A 14336-nucleotide genomic window follows, 5' to 3' on the forward strand; every position below is an offset into this window, starting at 1 on the left:
AAAAACGGGTTATGGTGGTGGTTTGTGAAAGCGGTGGTTGTGGTGGTGGTGTGTAAAGGTGGAGGTGGAGGTGGTGGTTGCAAGGTTAAAGGTGGCGGTTGAGGTGGTGGTGGTGGGTTGAAGGTGAAAGTGGTGGTGCCGTGGTGGTGGTGGTGGGTTTAAAAAGAGAGAGAGATGATGAGGAAAAAGATGAGGGGGTGGAGCATGAACAATGGAGAGGAAGAAGAAGGTGAGGGGGTGGAGAGAGATAGACTGTCATTTAGTTTGAAAAGATGGTTAGGCATTATTCGCGGGACCCATTTTAATAAATGCAATGGGTAATTTTGTCATTTTACATAGATTTAACGGAGAAAACTAACGAACATCCACATCAGGGATTATTCGAGTAACAAACTGTCAAACCACGGGGAGCACCGATGTAATTTCCAAAAGTTAGGGACTATAGATGTTATTTTACAAAACCACAGGGACTATCCTTGCATTTTACTCTTTATAAGAATATCTATATATTCCCATTCACTTATTAGTGTTTGCCTTATAACCCTAATTGATACCTCGAATCTTTGATTTTTTATATTGTGCTTTCGATTGAAACTTTCAATGTTTTCTTTATATCAATTCGAAAGGCCACCGTCTTTATAGTTTAGCTAGAGCCTTCAAAAACATTAGAACCGCGGTGACTTACTTAACATTCTCAAACTTAAAACTCACCCAGCCTCTTTTCGCTTCCAAGATGTGAAAACAGGGGAACAAAGAAGTGCACACGGCAGCGAGTAGAAAAAAAAAGCGCGTGACATGAATAATGATGGGGTGATTGGCACGTGACATGGCAAAATACACTGAAAAAGGGAAAGAGCACCAGTGAGTGAGTCTACTACCAACCATTCGATATCATCATCTTCCCTGCCTGGCGTGACCATAAACCCTAAAACTTGTCCGATGGCTGCGGCGGCGGCGTCATTGATCGGAACCACCCTGGTCAAAGATAATAAGAACACCTGCTATTCATCCACTTATTCGCTTCTCTTGAACAAACGCATACATCCATTCTCCCTTTCCACTTCTCCTCCCCCCATCAGAGCTCTTTCAACGGTATTTTGATTTACACGTCAAATCACCATCAAATGTTATTCTCGGATTATTAATTGAGATTATTATTGTTTTAGGATCTGATTGTGTATTTGCACGCAGGAAACTTCTGTTGAGACTACTAAGAGAAGTAAGGTTGAGATATTCAAGGAACAAAGCAACTACATACGGTACCCTCTTAATGAGGAGCTGTTAACCGATGCACCTAATATTAACGAGGCTGCTACCCAACTGATAAAGTTCCATGGAAGCTATCAACAATACGACAGAGACGAGAGAGGTGGTAGGTCATACTCCTTTATGCTTCGTACAAAGAACCCGTCTGGAAAAGTTTCCAACCAGCTTTACCTCGCAATGGATGATCTCGCTGATCAGTTTGGAATCGGAACTCTTCGTTTGACAACACGCCAAACGTTTCAGCTCCATGGAGTCATCAAGAAGGACCTTAAGACCGTCATGAGCACCATTATCCGAAACATGGGTTCCACACTCGGTGCTTGTGGTGATCTCAACAGAAATGTTCTTGCTCCTGCTGCTCCATTCGTCAGGAAAGATTACGTTTTCGCACAGCAAACAGCTGACAACATTGCTGCACTGTTAACACCGCAGTCCGGATTTTATTATGACATGTGGGTGGACGGGGAGCAGTTTATGACCGCTGAACCTCCTGAAGTTGTGAAAGCTCGCAATGATAATACTCACGGGACGAATTTTCCCGACTCAGCTGAGCCTATATATGGAACGCAATTCTTGCCAAGGAAATTTAAAATTGCGGTTACTGTGCCAACTGATAACTCGGTTGATCTTTTTACCAACGACATTGGTGTTGTGGTTGTTTCTGACGATAACGGGGAACCTCAAGGTTTCAATATATACGTATGTGACATACTCATTTAGTCTTAGTTTTGGATATAGGAATATCAAAGTATGTTTTGCAAACCGCACTGGCCAGTCGTCTGACGGTCTGGTTCACCATACCAGACCCATTTTGTGAACTGGCCGGTTGGCCAGTTGAACCGGATTTTTATTAAAAAGTTTCAATTTTCCCTATTTATATTTATAATACTCATGACATCGCCTCCTGTTCCTTACATCCGGTCCGACCGGCCCAACCAGTCTGGTCCGGTTATGAAAACATGGTATTAAATTTTGTTTTTTCAGGTTGGTGGTGGCATGGGAAGAACACATAGGATGGAAACCACTTTTCCTCGTTTGGCAGAACCCATAGGCTACGTCCCTAAGGAGGATATTTTGTATGCAGTGAAGGCTATTGTTGTTACGCAGCGAGAAAATGGCAGAAGAGATGACCGAAGGTACAGTAGACTGAAATACTTGTTAGATTCATGGGGGATTGAAAAGTTTAGGTCTGTTACTGAACAATACTATGGAAAGAAGTTTGAACCTACACGGGAGTTGCCTGAATGGGAATTTAAGAGCCATCTCGGATGGCATGAGACGGTATGTTCCTTCACAAAGTTTGAAATACTTTTTAGTACATTTTCTAGTTTGAGTTAATGACTTAAAAGTTTAATTGTTGCAGGGTGATGGTCTTTTGTTTTGTGGGCTTCATGTTGATAGCGGGCGGGTTAAAGGGATAACAAAGAAGACACTACGGGAAATAATTGAGAAGTATAACTTGAATGTGCGCATCACCCCAAACCAAAACATCGTCCTTTGTGATATCCGACGTTCTTGGAAACGCCCGATCACTGTTGCTCTCGCACAAGGTGGTCTGTTGGTGAGACATCTGTTTTCCAATAGCTTTCATATGAAATCATTCATATTTTTTATTGAAGGCTTCATTTATATTGAATATTGTTTATTTATATTTATATGGTCTATATATCTATATATGTGTGCATTTATATATTAAGTAGGAGTTTGATTTTTATTCTGGTTGAAGCTAAATGTTACATGTGTAAAGTCATATATATAGTTTGAATGTTTGTATTTGAAAACAAAGAGATTTCTTGCATTCGCGTTTGGCAATTACAGAGAACATGCGTATACACTCTTGTTTTCCTGAACCGTTTTTGTACTAGGTGAAGTTATTAATATTCGGAGATACCATATCTTATGTGTTCTATCGGTGGCATCTTAAACTGTTGAAATACTACAAGCGGTTTACAAATGCTTCAATAATCTCTTTCATAGGTTTCTATCGTCATCTTAAATTTTGATTCTCTGCTGGTACCTTACATTATGCAACTGACATGTAAATAATATATATTAGGTTAACATCTCTGATACTAATACAAACCTTGGGAATTGTTATTTTTGGCAGCCCCCTACCTATGTGGACCCCCTTAACATAACTGCAATGGCATGCCCTGCCCTACCTCTCTGCTCTCTTGCCATAACCGAAGCGGAGCGAGGAATTCCTGATCTCCTTAAGCGTGTGCGAGGTGTATTTGAGAAGGTATTTCTCTCCATAATTGGATTTATTTTTGATATTTCAAGTGACATATATAGACAGTTCATTGTGTTTTTCAATTTGGTTAATACAATTAAAAACCACTATACTTTCTTACTTTTCACGAAAAGTCTCTTAAATCTTGTTTTAACTTGTAAAAAATACATGTAGAAGTCAATAAACAGTTTTTGTATGTTAAAGTCCCTAAACTTGTCTAAAAGTGCATGTATGTATGATTTATTTAAATAATGACTTGTTAACTCTTAATTTTGTAAAGTGACATTAAACAATTTTGCAAAAAATAAAATAATTTTATCATTTTATTTTGACTATGTTTAAGAGTTACACCATTCAACATATACAAAAAGGGTGGCCGGGAATAGTGTTTTTGTGGGACTGGCTGAGTTGGGCGGCCACTGCCACCCACAATTTTTTTTTTCTAAATTACGATTTTGCCCCGTTTATATTTATAATCAGGACATTACACTCCCCTATTGGCTCAACAAATTTACGATTTTATCCCGTTTTAAAATTACGATTTTACCATCAGTTCAAAATTATGCTTTTACCCCCACTTAAAAATAAATTTACGCTTTTGCTCCCAGCTAAAAATTTTCAATTTTACCCTTGGTTCAAAATTATGATTTTGCCCCGTTTAAATTACAGTTTTGCCATTAGTTTTTCCCTCTCACAGTCAAGTTACAATTTTGCCCTCAATTTCCTTATAATAACGATCTTGCCATCTGCTCAAAATTATGTTTTTTCCTCCATTTAAAAATAAATTCGCACTTTTGCTCCCAGCTAAAAATTTCAATTTTGCCCTCGGTTCAAATTTACGATTTTGCCCCGTTTAAATTTACAGTTTTGCCATTAGTTTTTTTCTCTCACAGCCAAGTTACAATTTTGCCCTCAACTTAAATTTACATTTTCTCCATCGTTTTTGTTTGTTTTCCTGGTTAAATTACAATTTTGCCCCCATTGTAAAGTTATAGTCATGCCGGCAGCTGCCTGGCACTCCCCCATTGGTCCATTTAATTTCCGATTTTATCCCTGAAATAAAATTATGATTTCCCCCTCAGTTCAAAGTTACGTTTTCCCCACCGTTTTAGTTTTTCTAGCAAAACTATAAAAGTTTTTTGTTTTAATTGGCAGCTGCCTAACACTCACTCATTAGTCCTGAAAAATTACAGTTTTGCCCTGAGCCCAAAATTACGGTCTTATCATCGTTTTAGTCTTTTTCCTAGCAAAATTATAGTAGTGTTTTTTTAATTGATTGAGAACTATTCGACCATCGCCCCGCAACGCGGGCGGGGCATCAACTAGTTTACTTGCATATACATTTACAATGGCGGCAATAGTACTGCCGCCACATTGGTGGAAATTGGGCGGCTGCCCTTTTCCTTTTTTTTTACTTCTAATTTAATGTTAGTATAATATAATATAATTATAATTGCCCTTTCAAAAATTACGATTTCGCCCTCAGTTCAAAATTATGCTTTTACCCTCAGCTCAAAATAAATTTATGTTTTTGTCTCCAGCTAAAAATTACGATTTCGCCCTTAGTTCAAAACTATGATTTCCCCCCGTTCAAAACAAAATTTTGGTTTTGCCCCCCAGCTAAAAATTACGAATTTGCCCTCAGTTTAAAATTATGAGTTTGTCCTCTTTTAAAACTTATGATTTTGCCCTCAGTTAAAAGTTAAAATCTGGAGTTTTGCCATCGTTTTAATTTTTTTTTTTTTTCAAAACTATAGTAGTTTTTATTTTATTTGGTTTACTCAATCTAACTTTTTTGTCAAGTAGGTGTCTGACACTCGCTCATTGTTTATGACAATTTACTATTTTGCCTCCAACTCAGGCTTGCCATCCTTTTTTTCCCAGCAAAACTATGGCAGTATTTTAGTTTAATTAGTTTAGTCGATATAATTTTTTTAAGATCGTGTTATGAGTAGTATGCACAAGTAACTAAAATACATGCGTACATGTATTAAACTAAGAAATATTCGGCTTAGCGCCCCGCAACGGGGGCGGGGCATCCAATTAGTTATTTTACAAAAAGCTTTTACGTATGTGCACTTCAGACAAGTTTAGGGACTTCAATATTCACAAATTATTTTAGTGACTTCTTCGTGCATTTTTTACAAGTTGATGTATGTTTTTTCATGGTATTAACCCCACCCCTTTTAAATTTGCATATCATCGTTATCAACGGGCATTGTGATCTCAGGTTGGTCTCTCGTATAACGAATCCATAGTTATAAGAGTTACCGGTTGCCCTAACGGATGTGCTCGACCCTACATGGCTGAACTTGGATTAGTTGGTGATGGTCCTAATAGCTATCAGGTACTTCTATCGTTTGTTACGCTTTTCATTTTCCACTATTGTATTCGTTTCTTTTGCTAAAATGTTATGTATTAAAATTAAATTTGTATTGTTCTATAAAAGATCTGGCTTGGGGGAACGCCGGCTCAAACTTCATTAGCAAGAACTTTCAAGAACAAGGTTAAGATTCAGGACCTTGAGAAGGTTTTCGAACCTTTGTTCTACCACTGGAGACTAAACAGGAAAGCAAAAGAATCATTTGGTGACTTCACAAATCGCATGGTCAGACACTTATCTGAATACGTTATATAGTAGACGTGTCGTATATGTGCATATAATGTAACCAAGTTTGAGTTTGACCCATTAAGCATATAACCTATAATAGATGTGTCAAAATTGGCACCTCGATTTAGTAACTTGTAATTCTTTTTTGTTTGAATATGTTGTCAAAAAAAATTCTTGTATGTTTGCAGGGATTTGAGAAACTTGAGGAAATAGTTGACAAGTGGACGGGCATACCAAAATCGTCATCCCGACACTACTTGAGGATTTTTACGGACAAGGAAACATATGAAGCTGTAGAAGCACTTGCAAAGGTTGAGAATAAGAATGCTCATCAACTGGCAATGGAGGTCATCCGTAACTTCGTTGCTTCCCAGCAAAATGGCAAAAGCCAGTAAAAGCAACTGGAATTTGCGACAGTTTAGATTTTTTCCACGTGTTTTTTCTTTATGTGAGCATTTTGATTTTGACATCCCAAGTGGTTTTTTATCGGTTTATATAGTTACCGATAGTATGAATTATGAACGCTATTGAAGTTGTTAGAAGAGTGATTGTATATTGGACCGAGTGTTGGTAAGGAAAGTTGGTGTTACGCCCGGACTCGTGGCATGACTGAGACTTGGGTTAACATGCCTGCCTCTCTTAGATTCCGAGTTGTGCCTCAAGCTGTTGGTCATTTTTGGGTCCGATGGCCCTTCTTCACCCATTTCATCATGTTCCCGAGAGTCAGTTGTATGAGGGATGTTCTCAAGTGTCTTTGCATGTGATGTAGTGCGTGGTATGATAAATGAAGATCAAACACGTTGATTCTACGAATACCCGTGTAGTTCTTCCCCAACCCCAAAATTCAACCCAAAGGGCACAGAATTTGAAGTGAAAAATCAGTTTTCTCAAAATTCAAGTCTGACCTTTTCATTATCTTTAGCAACATATAAATAGAGACTAAAATTCGAAAATGGGCCTAAAACACACTTGGGCCAAAAACTAGAACAAAACAAAAGTCCAAAAAAACCCACTAAAAAACATAAAACATAAAATAACTCATGGAAATAAGCGTTTTTTGGCCCGGACGATGACCCAAACCGCCATAGGCGTTTGCAGCAAGATAGAGCTTGTTCTCACGTTCGAATCGCCTGGTCGCACGTCCCAAACGGACCCCCGTAGCCCAAGTTAGAGCCATTTTAGTGAGGCCCCTTTTGTTACGCGGTCTTGGGCCTCCAAATACAAAATAGCCCGCTCCTCTACACTTGGGCCTGCATCATTCCCTCCTGGGTAGACAAAATTCGACCTCGAATCCGCAGCAACCTCATCATCAGACGAATCCCCATGAAAAGGCAGCAAATGTTTGACATTGAACACATCAGAGCAACGAATATGGCTTGGTAACTTCAGACGATAGGCATTAGAATTTATCTTCTGCACAATCTCTACTGGCCCAATCTTCTTGGCTGACAACTTATTATACTCCCCCACTGAAAAGCGGTCCTTAGTCAAAATGGCCCAAATAAAATCACCTTCTTCAAAATCAACTTGCCTACGCTTTTGGTCTGCAGCTTGCTTGTACTTTGAATTAGCGTTGGCCAAGTTATCCTGCACAGCTTTATGAACATCATGTAACCCAACCACAAAATCTTGCACCTTCTTGGGAACAGAGCCTGGGGTAGGAAGTGACATCAAATCAAGAGGACCCCGAGGCTTAGCAGAATAGACCACCTCAAACGGACTAAACCCAGTACTCCTATTAACAACATGATTATGAGCAAACTCAGCCTGACAAAGCTTTTGATCCCAAGACTTCACATGATCACCCACAAGACACCGCAAAAGATTACCAAGTGATCGATTAACAACCTCCGTCTGCCCATCAGTTTGTGGGTGGTAAGCACTGCTAAAACTGAGCTGAGTGTTCACCATTTTCCATAAACTGCGCCAAAAGTGACTCAAGAAACGAGTATCCCGATCAGAAACTATAGAGGATGGCAAACCATGCAAACGATAGATATCCCGAAAGAATAACTGAGCCACATTAACTGCATCTGTTGTCTTCTTGCAAGGAATAAAGTGAACCATTTTCGAAAACCGGTCCACCACTACAAAGATCGAATCATTACCACGCTGAGTACGGGGTAACCCCAACACAAAATCCATGCTAATATCAACCCAAGGCTGCTGAGGAATGGGTAGAGGCATATAAAGCCCTGCATTAGTAGCTGTGCCTTTTGAAACTTGACAGATCCTGCAACGTCTAACAAATCGATCAACATCCCTTCGCATAGTAGGCCAAAAATAAGAAGACTGCACTAGTCGTAAAGTACGGTCTCTCCCCACATGCCCTTCTCCATGCAGTTCTTTAATTATTTGAAGTCGGAGGCTGGAATTGGGAATACACAATTGATTTTCCTTAAAAAGAAAACCATCACGCACAAGAAAATCTGCCCTCTTCCCAAACTGCACATCCTGCAAAATGACAGAAAAATATGGATTTGTTGTGAGCTGTTCCATGAGATTGTCTAGCCCGGGTACAACAACTCTCATAGAAACAAGCAGGCTACTCCTCCTGCTCAAGGCATCTGCCACACGGTTCGAAATTCCAGACTTATGCTTCACAACAAAAGTAAACTTTTCCAAGAATGCCATCCACCGGGCATGCTTATGTGACACTTTATCTTGACTGCGGATATGCCTCAACGAATCATGGTCTGTAAATAAAACAAACTCCTTGTGAAACAAATAATGACGCCAATGTTTCACAGCCTGGACCACTGCATAAAATTCAAGATCATAAGTGCTATAATGTAACTTTGGCCCAGTTAACTTCTCACTGAAATAAGAAACTGGACGCCCCCTTGACTTAGAACTGCCCCAATACCACCCTGCGAGGCATCTGTGTGCAACTCAAAAACCCAAGAAAAATCTGGCAATATTAGAATTGGTGCTGTTGTAAGCTTTTCTTTGATTAACTGAAAAGCTGACTCTGCCTCCTCAGTCCATATAAAAGTCTTCCCCTTCATGCAGTCAGTCACTGGCGCCATAAGGGAACTGAAATTTCGAATGAACCGTCTATAAAATGAATCAAGACCATGGAAGCTACGTACTTCAGTTATTGTAGTGGGGGTTGGCCACTGCTTAACAGCCGCTACCTTTGACTCATCCACCTGTATTCCGTCACCAGAAACAACATACCCCAAAAACAGGACCTTAGGGACCATAAAGACACACTTCTTTTTGGCTGCATACAAGTTATCCCTTCGGAGCAAGGTCAAAACCTGCTGTACATGCTTCACATGCTCATCAAAATTAGGGCTATAAATAAGAACATCATCAAAATAAACCACCACAAACTTGCCAATAAAGGGTCTAAACAACTGGTTCATGACCCGCATAAACGTACTAGGGGCATTGGACAAGCCAAAAGGCATCACTAACCATTCATACAATCCCTCACGAGTCTTGAAGGCGGTTTTCCACTCATCCCCAGGCCTGAGTCGGATCTGGTAATACCCACTCTTCAAGTCTAGTTTCGTGAAAATAGTGGCACCGCTAATTTGATCAAGTAAATCATCAAGTCGGGGAATCGGAAATCGGTACCTTACAGTGATCTTGTTGATTGCACGACTGTCAACACACATACGCCACGTCCCATCCTTCTTTGGAGTCAACAGAGCAGGAACAGCACAAGGACTCATGCTTTCCCGAACATACCCTTTAGAAATTAAGTCTTCAACCTGCCGACGTAATTCCTCATGTTCTTTTGGGCTCATCCTGTAATGGGGCTTATTGGGTAGTTGGGACCCCGGTTCCAAATCAATGTGATGTTGGATGTCTCGTAGAGGTGGCAACCCGACAGGTAAGTCATCTGGGAAAACATCAACAAACTCCTCGAATAACGGGACCATACATTCAGGAATGTCGACTTCCTCGGCCACAGGCTTCCCAATCAAAATAAAAACATTGTCTGCTTCCTCCAACTCATCTTGAAACTGACTAATGGTCAACAGAGTACCCGACTGTTTCGTGGCTAACTGCTTAGGCTTGCTAGGAACAAGAGTGATCTTCACACCACCAAACAGAAAACTATAAGTATTGGACCGCCCGTTATGTTCTATATTACGCTCGTACTCCCAAGGTCTGCCCAACAATAAGTGACACGCGTCCATAGGGACCACATCACACACGACATCATCCTTGTACGTGGACCCAATGGAAATTGAAACAAGTGCCCTTTTGGATACCGTCACTTCACCTCCCTTTTTAAGCCATTGAAGCTTGTACGGTTTCGGGTGACTCTCTGTCTTCAAGGCCAACTTTTGAACTGCCTCTTCAGAAATCAGATTGTCACAACTCCCCGAATCAATGACAAACGTGCAAACCTTCCCCAAAATGGTACATGTTGAATGGAAGATGTTGTGTTTCAGCCAGTCATCCCCATCTGCCTTTGGTGTGTAGCAAGAGCGCCTGACCACCAAGTTCACCCCAACATCACCGGTCACAACCTCTTCTTCGTACTCAGTTTCTTCATCAAACACAGGGTTATTTTCATATTCCTCATACTGTTCATCCTCAGACTCAGCAAACAAGTGTCTTTTACCGGCCTTCTTACACTCAGCTTGACGATGGCCTGTCTCACCACAATTGAAACATCTCGGACCACTACTACTAGCCCCCTTAGAAGTAGGCCCGGTATTGCTACCACCCGGCTTCTGCTGACTAGGCCCGCCACGAGGTGCCCCACTGCCTGACCCAACGTTTCCCCCAGCATGGGTAAATGAACCGCCCACCCGACGGTTTTGTTTCTCAAACGCCAACGCCCGTTGGTGTGCCTCTGGAATGGTTAACGGATCAAAAAGGTTCACGGACTCCATAATTTGAACCCTAAGACCCCCAATATACCGAGAAACAAGTTGTTCCTCCGGTTCTTGAATATCATTCCTCGCGATCAATTGATAAAACTCCGTTGTATAATCATCAACAGATTTGGCCCCTTGTTTTAAATTCTGTAGACGTTGGTACATCAACCTTTGAAAATTATGAGGCAAAAAGTTGGACCGCAAGCATTTCTTCATCTTGGCCCATGTCACGATCCTTGACTTTCCGAGCCTATTCCGTGTTAATTTCAATTGTTGCCACCACGCAGAGGCCCTACCACGTAATCTGGTAGCGATCAAGGCCACCCGCTTGTTTTCAGGCACCTCCTTGTACTCGAACACCTCCTCTACAGTAGCCAACCAATCGATGAACCCCTCCGGATTCAAACTAGACCCATCAAATTCCGGAATATCAACTCTTATCCCATAATCCCAACGCCTGTTACCCCCTCCACGTTCACCCCTTGGTTGCCCCTCCCGTTCATCTTCGGAAGTCGAATCATCACCAAATGGGTTACTAAGTTCAGAACCATACCCGTCATTGGGTCTCTGCCTCCTACGATTGATCAAGTCGGCCATCCGGTCAGTCAACTGATCGACCACTTGATCCAACCGCTCATCCACCCTTGCCATAAGCCGCTGCTCCAACTCTCGTTCATACACTTCATCGAGAGGCCTGTTGTTGTTTCTCCTCGGAGGCATTTTGAGCCAGGAATTCGGCTCTGATACCAACTGATGTAGTGCGTGGTACGATAAATGAAGATCAAACACGTTGATTCTACGAATACCCGTGTAGTTCTTCCCCAACCCCAAAATTCAACCCAAAGGGCACATAATTTGAAGTGAAAAATCGGTTTTCTCAAAATTCAAGTCTGACCTTTTCATTATCTTTAGCAACATATAAATAGAGACTGAAATTCGAAAATGGGCCTAAAACACACTTGGGCCAAAAACTAGAACAAAACAAAAGTCCAAAAAAACCCACTAAAAAACATAAAACATAAAATAACTCATGGAAATAAGCGTTTTTTTGGCCCGGACGATGACCCAAACCGCCATAGGCCGTTTGCAGCAAGATAGAGCTTGTTCTCACGTTCGAATCGCCTGGTCGCACGTCCCAAACGGACCCCCGTAGCCCAAGTTAGAGCCATTTTAGTGAGGCCCCTTTTGTTACGCGGTCTTGGGCCTCCAAATACAAAATAGCCCGCTCCTCTACACTTGGGCCTGCATCAGCATGCATGCCTTATGATTCAAACCTGAGTTATTCATCTTCTCGTTGGCACCTCACTCTCGTTGGCCTTTTGTTTCCTCTTAATGTTATGGATCTTTTTTTGCTGGCTTTAGAATTTTTAAAGTCATCGATCCCCCTAGGCATGTCGGTATCTGCACAAACATGTGGCAACGGTTGTCGATCATTGTTCCACTTCAGTTGCATCATGTAACTCACCAAGATGATCGTGTGGATTCTTGGATATGGGAGGGAATTTAATCCTGGTAATACGGGACCTAACCTTTGACTGTGTCATCACGACAAATGGTTCATCGTCTGTCTATCTGTCGAAGTGAATTGAATTTATAACAACTTGGGCCGTGGATGAGTGAGTTCAATGTCTGGAGTTTTGAGTTAGAATAATCAAGTGTACAGAGCAAGGAGGAGGTAGTGTAACTAAAGAGAAAAGAGGGAGGGAGAGAGTCATGACCTTCATTTATGTGGGTTACCATGTTATGTGCAGTGGTCCGAACATTTGGATACGTGACTGACGACGTTAAAAGTATATTTAATATGGGCAAGTGAGAGTTGCCCTCCAAATATGAACAATATTTACTATTTAGAGTCAAGTAAATTTTGAAACTGGAATCAAGATGTGTAAAAAGAAAAAGAGGGAAGGGGGTTGGAGTAACTAGAGAGTATCTCACAAAGTAGTGAAGTACCATCGCAGTGACGCAAGGGGTATCCGAAAACCTGAACCTGAAATTTATGGGAAATAAAAACCGAATGAGATAGGGTGGGTCGGTCTCGGTTATTTTTTCGGTTTAAGCTGGGATGGGTTGGTTGTTGATTTATAAATCTTAATTAAAATTTGGTGGATTTATAATGAAGACAATTCTTAATTAAAATGAACATAATCAACAGTATTAAGATTGATGGACTTACCAGATGAACAACACAGCCTTCCTTAATGAGGATGAAAAAAACCTCTCCGATGAAAATGAAGTTGGGATGAAGATGAAGTCCAAAAGATTCTTTCCAACTGTTGCTGTCATTTTGGTTCCATTTCTTGGGAATTGTTGTACCGTTTTATATAAAACCGTTTTTCAATTATTAGTAACCTTATTAATGCGAGCAGACAATTTTACAATAAAACTATTTTCACTGTAACCGAATAAATAATATCACAACCATAGGGGTTTAGGATTTGTACCTTGACAAAAATCGAAAGACCTGCACGATGGATCAGCTAACAGAACCGAGGGTGCTGGGGAACGGAGGTCGGCAGCTGTGGCGAACTGGCGGTGGCGTGGTGGTGTTAATTTTTTTAATATGGTTTTAAATAATTAAATTTTTCACAAGTTAAATATAAATCATATTTTAACTGTTTTATGCATTTACATCGAGATATATGGTAAACGGGCAACAAGCTGTGCCGCTACCGCTTTTTGAATAGCAAAATTAAGTATTTTAAAAACTACATTCATAGATCTCGAGACATAATAATTCTAATATTATGAGATAAACATGGAAAATGGAAAATATTGTTATGAGTTTTTATTTAAATAATAGAAATAATTATTTTAAAATGGAAAATATTAGCCCAGAAAACATGTAGGTTAAGAATAGGGGTCGGCTTAAGTCCATTAGGGTATAAGGAGTGGTTAAACACTTTAAAGTGGCAAACCAAAAAACCGACCAATGAGAGCGCGCCATGTCAATTAGGCAAAAGTGTTTAAACTTTGGTGAAAAATGTTGGCAATGGTTTAAACACTTGGTAAGTGGTAAACTATTTTTTTAAAAAAAAAGGAAAAAGGTGTGATTGGTTGAGATTGGAATGGACCCCACCCCACCACACACACACTCCCTTCACCGACGCGGTAACCGAACACCGATTTGGCAAACTTGGAAGCGGCAAAGCATGTTGGTGGTGGTGTTTGCCGCACGGTAAAGTTGTTTGCCGCTCCCCACTCCGTATGCCCTTAGTTGGGTTAAAATTTTGCAACTTGGATTGTGTTGTTTTTTCTACTCCTTGATGTGTGGTATATTTATATATATATTAAAAAAAAATCACTTAGCATTAACTGAAATCCAACCAATTAATGGAGTGTAGAGTCTTTAAATGAATTTGAAAAGTAAAATTCAAGCGGTTGG

General features: G+C 40.5%; 1 protein-coding gene across 1 annotated transcript; it reads left to right on the forward strand.

The window, feature by feature from the left end:
* Positions 1 to 692: 692 nt before the first annotated feature.
* On the forward strand, positions 693 to 6757 carry LOC110865645 (sulfite reductase 1 [ferredoxin], chloroplastic). The gene is made up of 8 exons (XM_022114972.2): positions 693 to 1092; positions 1192 to 1965; positions 2251 to 2547; positions 2630 to 2827; positions 3374 to 3508; positions 5730 to 5846; positions 5949 to 6107; positions 6299 to 6757. Exons 1-8 carry the CDS (start codon positions 940 to 942, stop codon positions 6503 to 6505), a joined length of 2040 nt encoding a protein of 679 aa, XP_021970664.1. The 5' UTR covers positions 693 to 939; the 3' UTR covers positions 6506 to 6757.
* The last annotated feature ends 7579 nt before the right edge of the window (positions 6758 to 14336 follow it).

The sequence above is a fragment of the Helianthus annuus genome, chromosome 6 (genome assembly GCF_002127325.2).
Source record: "Helianthus annuus cultivar XRQ/B chromosome 6, HanXRQr2.0-SUNRISE, whole genome shotgun sequence".
NCBI lineage: Eukaryota > Viridiplantae > Streptophyta > Magnoliopsida > Asterales > Asteraceae > Helianthus > Helianthus annuus.

What these genes read in the sequence shown, in the direction of transcription:
- LOC110865645 (XM_022114972.2), top strand. Translation starts at nt 940, where the DNA reads ATGGCTGCGGCGGCGGCGTCATTGATCGGAACCACCCTGGTCAAAGAT. An exon ending in TCGCACAAGGTGGTCTGTTG is followed by an intron (nt 2,828 to 3,373) that starts GTGAGACATCTG and finishes TATTTTTGGCAG; the next exon opens with CCCCCTACCTATGTGGACCC. An exon ending in GTGACTTCACAAATCGCATG is followed by an intron (nt 6,108 to 6,298) that starts GTCAGACACTTA and finishes GTATGTTTGCAG; the next exon opens with GGATTTGAGAAACTTGAGGA.